Consider the following 8,714-nt stretch of genomic DNA (forward strand, 5'->3'; position numbering starts at 1 on the left):
TAGAGTAGAAAGGCAAAAAAACAATACATAAATCCTATAATCCATGCAGTGTTTTGTTTGTTTTCTATGGGTACTTTTGAGCATTTTAAAATACTTAAGTTGCATTTTACTTGCTCAATACATGGCATGTTGTGATGCTCTTTATTTGTGCCTGGAAGTAACTGGATGTATTTCAAGTATTTATAAATACATTGAACCCATATGAATTGACTTGATTCTGTGCTTTACAAGTTTTTATAAAGGCTGTGAAAGGCTTTATATTTTTTATAGAAAAATGTTCTGTGTTTGTAGTATAAACTAGATAAATTGGGTTCGAGTCTGTTTAGTCATTACAAGTTTAGATTTAGGATGTTGACTTCAGTGTGGTTAATAATAAGCTGTGCTAAAAAGATAATCTCGAAATAACAACATAACCTTGAACTTGTGTGGCAAACTTCTTTTACTGTGGAAATCGGGAGCTAGAAAGCAGACACAAACAACATGAGGTCACCAACCTGGATGTTCCAATGTTCTGTGATTGTGAGGTGAAATGTGCGCTCGTCCAAATTCAGGAATTCCTCAGTTAGTTTAATCAGTAGGCTAATTAACCATTTATTTACATCAGTACTTTATTTTTAACTACACAAATATGGATTATGTCACATCGATATGCTCAACATTTGGAATGTTATCCATTTGACTATAATTTTCGAATTCATTCGATGCACATTGCATGCTTCAGAAAAATAAAGGTTTAATAAATTGACTTGCAATGTGTTCCATAATTTCCAAAAGGGGGCCCATAGTTTAAGTTTAAGAATATTTGGAAAGATATGAGGAAGAACTCGAAAGACATATACGGAGACACGGTGGATAGTTAAGAAAGCCTGTCGAGCGGACCATAGAATATGACAAGTCAAATTGGGTGGTCGTTTGCATAAGTGGGCGGTGTGATTGGCATATACTTCGTTCTTATTGGTGTAAAATGTAAACCACTTTTACACTGGGCGTTGAAACCGTGTAACAATATAAAGCAACTGAATTGTAGCGAAATAGTGGTGATACAGTAGCGAAGATACCCTACTAAAAGAACATTTTAAGACGTAACGGAGTGACGTTGTGGTGAGTTTGAAAGCTATTGTCTGCTTTCAGTCAATTCGTATTACATTTCATTTACAAACTTTAGATCATGTTTTAATCAGTGATACTGTTACTTTTCCTGGACCCTTGGTTAGGGTTTAAATAACGGAACATTTCTTCCAGGAATGAGCTTCAAAACCATCAAAAGTTTCAAGCTGGAGCTGGAAAGGCAGGACAATTCCGTTTACGCTCGTGGAGAAGTGGTTTCTGGACAAGTAATCCTGGAGCTCAATAGGGAAATAAAGGTGCAATGTATGAAGGTCCTTGGACGAGGGTTTGCTACAGTCCACTGGCTGGAGAACCGCAGTGTGGGCATGAATTCAGTTTACAACGACTACACCTCCAAGATTACCTATTTCCGAAAGAGGCAGCATCTCATTCGAGGTCAGTAAAGTGGGCTATTTTAATTGTTGGAATTTGGGCTTGCCTGAATGACAATAGAACACAGAAACAGTCATTTTCAGGAAGAGGCATTAGGCTAGTGCTAAATGTTATGAACCAAGGGCACCGAAAGCAGGACTTTTGGTGGGGTTAATGTTTCATTAGAAAGTTAATAGCATGGATCGTTTGGCAACCAAACATCCATTGTGAATTTTGGAAAGGTGTTGCAACAGAAATGGAGGACACAATCCAAACACTGTCACTATTTACGTTAAGACAACATTAAGACTATGAAATTCCAACTGGCTTCATCTTTGCTTTCTTGTAGGCCAATAAAGGCTGAGAAATAAAGCTACACCAATGATTTGCCGATATCCTCGATTGGCTAACGGGTTGGATTATATTTATTATTAGAAACCTGTAGCCTTATCAAAAAACCTTGGCTTGGTTTGGGCAACACGTTTTGTTTCTTCTTAGGCTATCTGTGCACTTATGTGGACTTATCAGAGCAGACAATAGTGAATCTTGTTTTCGGAATGTGAAAGTGAAAGGCGAGGGAAGGGGAAGCCACGAGCGGCCGCTGCCAAGGAGACTCAAAAGGGGGTGGGTTTTTTAAATAAATGCATCTTTTGTTTTCAACGTGTAAAACATCACGTAGGTCCCAGTAAGTGCAGTTCACGCTAATATTTTGTCCGTTTGACGCCTGCGCGTGCATACAAGTGGTTTTGTAATCACAACAAAACGATGCTTTGACAAACAATTATGACAAGCAAATCGACGAATAGCAAAAGAAACTGACTGCCATGTCCCCCTAATAATTTTCAAGTTACATTTTATAGCCTTGTAGTTCATATGATGGCCACAAGATGGCAAGATCATAACTCTCCACTGTCATGCCATTTCTAGAGATCATGACTAGGCGCTCGCGTGCACGCCACAGAGAGGCAGTATATAACCCCTCAGATACTTCCAGGAAACAAAGGAGTAAACAACTTTCACACAAGAGTTTTATCCCTGATTTTACAAACATTGAAAACTTTTGGAACTATTGGTAGACACTACATTGGGATATTTCCCAAGCACTCGTTTACGAAAGTACTGAAACTTATAATAAACCGTGTTTGATGACTTGGTTTGAACAAAGTGTTCCCTTTTGTGCAAACGATGCATTGCATCAACATTGCATTGAACTTGACCAAAAGCTTGGAACAATGTGAAACTATTTTTTTGTAAAGTTCTGCTGGGAGAATCCCAGTCCTGGGGCATGCTCAGTAAGCATGTTTTCGTCGAAGAACCTGTAACCATCAATCACCAGGCTCTGTTCCCCCTCCACTCGCTATCCACACCCATGGAAGATGTTTATTAGCCAGCCTTGCCTGGGGCCTTTACATAATATATTCACAAGCGCCCGCCCCCTTGAACATCATCTAAAAAGAGCTGGCGCTCGCTCTACCATCCACAGTTTTGTTTAGCAAGTATTGCGAGGATACCGAGAGCCTAAATTCGCACTCATCAAGTCACTTTAAGTTCTCTCTTTGGAATTAACAAAGCTTCAAGATGATTTTCGACAAATTGAAAAAGTTTCATATCGTCTTCGACTCTCCAGAAATCGACTCCCCTCCTGTCTTCAGTAGTGGGGATGTGGTGTCTGGAAAAGTTGTTTTGGATCTGGCAGGAGAAAGCAAAGTGGAGTCGCTGAAATTGCACGCCGAAGGTTTTGCGAAAGTGCATTGGACTGAGTCGCGTTCGGCAGGGTCCAGTACTGCTTACACTCAAAATTACAGCGATGAAGTGGAGTATCTGAATAGAAGAGAAGTGCTTCTGCAAGCAGGTCAGACTACTAAAAGCCTCCATGGAATGAAAAGCACAGAATAAAAGCGATATCCGATAGGTTTAGGAGTTTTAATTGTCTTTGCATGCTAATTTTATTGATTAAGTGTACGAAACAACATTAGGAGTGGTAGCAGACTATTGTTCAATACAAAGCACTTGAGCCTATGCAAGCAAGGGCTTTCAGCTATAATTGGAATGCAAATAAGTGTTTAATTCACAAACGCAGAGCTAAGCTGTGGCATCGTTTTCTTCAAGTTTACCGTCTTCTCTCTGACAAACACGTTCAGCACAATAAAAACGGGAACCACCCCTACGTGCAAGCACTAAATGGCATGTGATTGTGCCCCAATGTTTGAGTAGAACACGGAAACTGTAGCTAAGGGGTTGAACAGAATGCAAAGTTCGCTTTCAGGCAGTATACAACCTACTGTACAGTGTATTGTACCTTAGCCAATTAGATTAATGCTTATTTGTTAATCTCTTTTCAGATAACGGAGAGCTAACCCTCCTCTCTGCTGGAAGGCATGAATTTCCTTTCAGTTTTCAGCTGCCTGAAGAGTGAGTAAACTGTCAATGGGAGCGATTTTCTTGGGCAGAATTAAGTTTTGCTCATCTTTTCATTACTCTCATTTTCTTGATTTCTAATCGGTCAAAATGTTTTCTGTCTATCAGGACACTGGTGACATCTTTCGAGGGCAAGCACGGAAGCATTCGTTACTGGGTGAAAGTAAAACTGCACAGGCCCTGGTCCACAGTCAAGAAGATCAAGAAGGAGTTTACAGTCATTGAACCCATTGACATCAACACCCCAGCTTTACTGGTAAGAACATGCTGAAATAAGAATATATTGTCCTCTGGATTTTAATAATATCCTCTGACTTCCAAACTCACAATGTCCTATTAATTCAGGCACCTCAGGCTGGCACAAAAGACAAGATGGCACGGGTTTGGTACCGTAACTTTGGACAAGTCTCCATAACTGCCAAAATTGACCGCAAAGGCTACACACCAGGTAAGAACAAAATATTTTAACCACCGAGACTATCTTGTCAACCAAAATTGTAGTTTGTTTCAACATAACAAGAGTTCTAACATCACGTTCGTCTACCTTTTTATAGGTGAGGTGATTCCAGTCTTTGCCGAGTTCGACAACGCCACGTCACGCTCGGTGGTGCCCAAGGCCTACATCACTCAGACACAGACGTTCATCGCACGCGGCACCATGAAGCAGAAGCGGGCAGTGGTGGCAACTTTATCCGGCGACCTGGTCGGAGCTCGCCGCAGAGAGACCTGGCACGGACGCGCCATCAAGATCCCCCCTGTTGGGCCCTCCATCCTGCAGTGCCGCATCATCAAAGTGGAATACATGCTGAGGGTGAGTTAGCTACACTCAGCCGAACATTACACACGCACTCCTACAGTGTGACCAGCCCTGCTTTCATGACAGTTGACATCATCAGTTGTATTGATGGCAGGAATAATAGTTGTCGATTACTTTGTCTTTTTGTGAACAGTGTTTCTAAAAGCTCTCTCTCTTCCCCCTGCTCATCCCAGGTGTGTGTGGACGTCCCAGGGACCTCCAAACTCTCCCTGGAGTTGCCCCTGGTCATGGGCACCATACCCCTCCACCCCTTCGGAAGTCGTACCTCCAGTGTCAGCAGCCAGTACAGCGTCAACCTGGAGTGGCTTCGCATGGCCATCCCCGAGCAGCCTGAGCGTAAGTACCTGTCTCACTGCTAGTGCTAGTGGCGTCCCCCAAGGGTCTGCACTGAGATCAGTGGAAATGTGACCAAACATGAAATCGGTTGATTAATGTGGATTCTTAATTCTTTCACAGCTCCTCCCGACTATAGTTCTGTGGTGACCGATGAGGAGGCCGGGCTACAGAACTCAACAGCACCCCGTCCTGAGGAGGACTTTAGTGGGATCCTGGAGCGACCCCTCACGGCCTTCATCCAAGAGTTTCGCTTCCGGCCGCCTCCTATGTACAGCGAGGTAAGGTCACGCACAATAGATCCTTCCCCACCTTCACTCTCCACCTCAGAGGGTGGCTGTATATTATGATGGCTGCTGGATGTTTACATTTAAACCTGAGACTTGAGAATGTTTTTTACCTCCAAGTGTTACTATGAAACTGATGTTTTCTTACTTACGCCAACAGGTTGACCCAAATCCTCAGCCAATCAACATGAGACCTCGTTGCATGACGTGTTGAACCATCAGCCCAGCCGGAAGGTCAAGCGACGACCCGATTTTAAAAAGTTAAAACAAAAGCAAGAGATCTTTCTTCTCCTGGATTACTCTCTCCGAAACTGGTCCTCGGGTCCCGAGACGTGTCTCCCGGTGTGGAGAGGGACATGAGTTCCACCGAGAGGTCGGAAGAGGCCAAGGAGCCAACAGGACCTGAGGTGTTGTAGAGAAGTTCCTTAGTAAGCAAAGAAGGACATGTTATCAAGTTGTCTTTAGCAAAAAGGAAATGACTTCTCACCCTGGTTCCTGTCCTCCTAAGTGATTATAGCTCTGCACAAGCTCAGAGCTGCAATTCCCTCCAAACAATGATTCCCAAGCAAGAAATGTTGGTGTTTATAAGTTGGGTAAAAATTGGGGGAATAGATCACTTGATGTTTGTTAAGGGAGAGTTGCAGTTACAGATGAAATCCTAAACCTTAAAGACTTTGTGATTTTTTCCCCCCAGTACTCATTTGTGAAATGAGTTAATTATACGCTGGTATGGGGAAAGGATATCATGATCTGTGATGCACAACTCCCGGCCTGGTAACATTTTAAGATGTCAAACCTACATTATCAATGTATTGTGACTCAACTAGCATGGTGTTTCCATGACTATTTCTAATGTTGTGACTAAATGTCAAATGAACAATAACTACATATCTGAGATGAATGGAGAAAAGTTGAGTCAGCAGGTGTAGATTTGTAGACAATGTACGCGGGTAACAAATATGCAAAAGGGGAATTATCACCTTCAGGATATGCATACAAACCAGAATCATTGCATAAAACTTTCTTTGCAGAAGCTGTGGTATCTTAAAAGATGTTTGTGCTTTGATGGTTAACTGTTACCTAAGAAAAATACTGAATTCTTAGCATGTTGATGAAGTTCAGAGAGGTTGGTACTGTGTTAATGTTAGACCATCAGCACAAAAAGAGTTGTACTTAGAATTGTCAATAGCCATACTTAAGATGTTGGTTGTTCTGAACCTTGATAACAGTGATGGAAGTTTTCAGAAGCTGCAGATTGCTCCAATGATGAGCGTAAAAGCTGCTAAGAGGAGGGGAGGAAAGTCAGACTCATGGTTTTGTGCATTTGATCGAACCCAGATGTCTGTGCCTTGATGTTTGAGAGCAGTATGTTAACCTCAACAGAACATGTACTGTGATACAGTCAGCCTTAAATTGGAGATGCCACTTTGAACTGTACAGGTGAACATTCCAAAAATGACTTGAGGATCTTGCCTAGTTTCCAAAACAGTCAGCAAAATGGCAACTTCAGGTCAGCAAAGCAACACTGTTGTGGAAGGTACACAACTGAAGCTGAATGTATTTTATACAAATGCCATTGTTCATACAGACTTTGCCAAGAGTTTGTATTTCTTTTTTCAAATAAACAAATATAAAATTAATGTTTGACTCATGGGTTTTAATGGGTTAGGCCATTTTTATTGATGCTGTGCAATAATTCATCAGAGAGAAATAATGACATTTTATCTTATAATACATAAGTCAAATTATCTCGCCGTTCTAATATTGTGAGCTTTGCCTTGCCAGTGGCATGGCGTGTTTAAAGAACTCTCTTACTCTGAGGCTGTGTATGAAATCAATAATGATAGCCATTGAAGTGGTTGTGGGTTTGTATTTTTTACATGGAACAGTTACATAAATGTGCTTTTCAAACTATACTGAGTCTATGGCAGATCATCTTACCAAACCTCCGAAACATACACGGCTGGGATGACTGGGTGACCTCTAGTAAATAATTGTCATGTTTCTGTAATCAAAGTGTGAACCGTCCAGAAATACTTTATTTAATTATTGACTTTCAGCTGCTATTTTGCCATATCTATATACCCCCCAAATATTCATTTAGTTATTTACACGTTTAATAATCTTTACAACTAAACTGTGACACCACAGTGGGGACATCAACAGGCTATTTTAGCGATGACTTACAAGACACTGTATTGCCATGCTATGTACATTCCCAAATTGCTAGTTGCAAACTGGCAACAAATGTTTAGGACATTGACTGTGTTCCGAACAGTCTGTTTACCTAATCATAGTGTCAGGAACAGAGCTTCCTCTTAAAGGATGTCTGCTGTTAGGCAAATTCCTCCTTGTGTATTTCCCCCAGGGGAACAGCCAGGGCACACAAGCTCTCTTGTGTATCAGTTAATTCTTACACAATAATTAGATCTTCTCTGTGCAACAGAACAAAACAGAAGAGGACTAATCTACTGTAAAGGCTGTCACTTGGTTTGGTTGGTTGTTACTGTATAAGGGTTTTGCATTTTTTCCTTTGAAAATCTAAAATTTGGCACTTCATTTAACAGACAGGCCAAAGCTCATGGTCAAGGTTTCTTACAAGCCTAGTGTGAATTAACATATCATGTGACACATCATAATCCAGGTGACCTCGTTGGGACCTGTGATCTACCAAATAAATGTACATGCTACCACTTTGCCTATCTACAGATACTTTAGAGGATTTACAGTGTTTCCCGATTGGTATTTACCATTAAAAAGCACCCTGTAAAATCCAGATTGAAGCAGAGGTTGAGTTTCAGAAGCTCAGACAACTCGTGTCGATGAGTTAGTCATGTGCCACGAGACAAAACAAACAATTAAAAATTGATTTTGCAAAGAAGTGGCTGTGATGTCAGGAAGGACGACACCCAATAAAAGCGATTTTAATGTTTTTAATCAATATCAGCCTATGATGACTCCTTATGTGTTGATGGCTGCCTGTGGCTCTCAAGAGAAGAACAGTTGATAGCGATGATGGAGGTCATCTACACTGATTCTCCAACTAAAACACGAGATAAAAACCTATCGCCACCTATAGGAACCTATGGGGTATTACATCAGAAGGTGACGAAACATTGACACACACTTGCATGAAAGAGTATCCACCCAATAACTGTGTTCTCTGCACTTGGGCAGCCCTCCCAGGGACCACGTCCAAGTGCTCATGCCCCTGTCTCGGTCAGAGCAGGAGGGCGATCGGTTCTTTGTGGAGAATATCCACGTGAGCACAGGCAGAACATGCAAACTCCACACAGACAGGACCGGGAGCCCTGAACACCAACAGGCCCGGGGAGAACATGGTCCCAGTGCCAACAGTGTCCCAATAATCGAACCCAAAA

At 41.7% G+C, this 8,714-nt stretch overlaps 1 protein-coding gene across 2 annotated transcripts; it reads left to right on the forward strand.

Annotated features, from left to right (window-relative positions):
- The first annotated feature begins 1,242 nt into the window (after window positions 1-1,242).
- Window positions 1,243-6,974, forward strand: arrdc2 (arrestin domain containing 2). Of its 2 annotated transcripts, none has more exons than XM_067230023.1 (8): window positions 1,243-1,503; window positions 3,822-3,891; window positions 4,006-4,153; window positions 4,243-4,345; window positions 4,452-4,708; window positions 4,888-5,050; window positions 5,171-5,328; window positions 5,495-6,974. In XM_067230023.1, exons 1-8 carry the CDS (start codon window positions 1,245-1,247, stop codon window positions 5,546-5,548), a joined length of 1,212 nt encoding a protein of 403 aa, XP_067086124.1. In that variant the 5' UTR covers window positions 1,243-1,244; the 3' UTR covers window positions 5,549-6,974. The 2 variants fall into 2 exon arrangements, with proteins under 2 accessions (XP_067086124.1, XP_067086123.1); XM_067230022.1 differs by lacking the exon at window positions 1,243-1,503 and adding an exon at window positions 2,978-3,331.
- The last annotated feature ends 1,740 nt before the right edge of the window (window positions 6,975-8,714 follow it).

This window comes from Osmerus mordax, chromosome 26, assembly GCF_038355195.1.
Source record: "Osmerus mordax isolate fOsmMor3 chromosome 26, fOsmMor3.pri, whole genome shotgun sequence".
NCBI lineage: Eukaryota > Metazoa > Chordata > Actinopteri > Osmeriformes > Osmeridae > Osmerus > Osmerus mordax.

Excerpts from the sequence above, each read along its gene's own strand:
- arrdc2 (XM_067230022.1), top strand. The coding sequence starts at position 3,058 with ATGATTTTCGACAAATTGAAAAAGTTTCATATCGTCTTCGACTCTCCA. Across the intron at positions 3,332-3,821 it reads AGAAGTGCTTCTGCAAGCAG|ATAACGGAGAGCTAACCCTC; the intron begins GTCAGACTACTA and ends ATCTCTTTTCAG. Across the intron at positions 5,051-5,170 it reads CATCCCCGAGCAGCCTGAGC|CTCCTCCCGACTATAGTTCT; the intron begins GTAAGTACCTGT and ends ATTCTTTCACAG.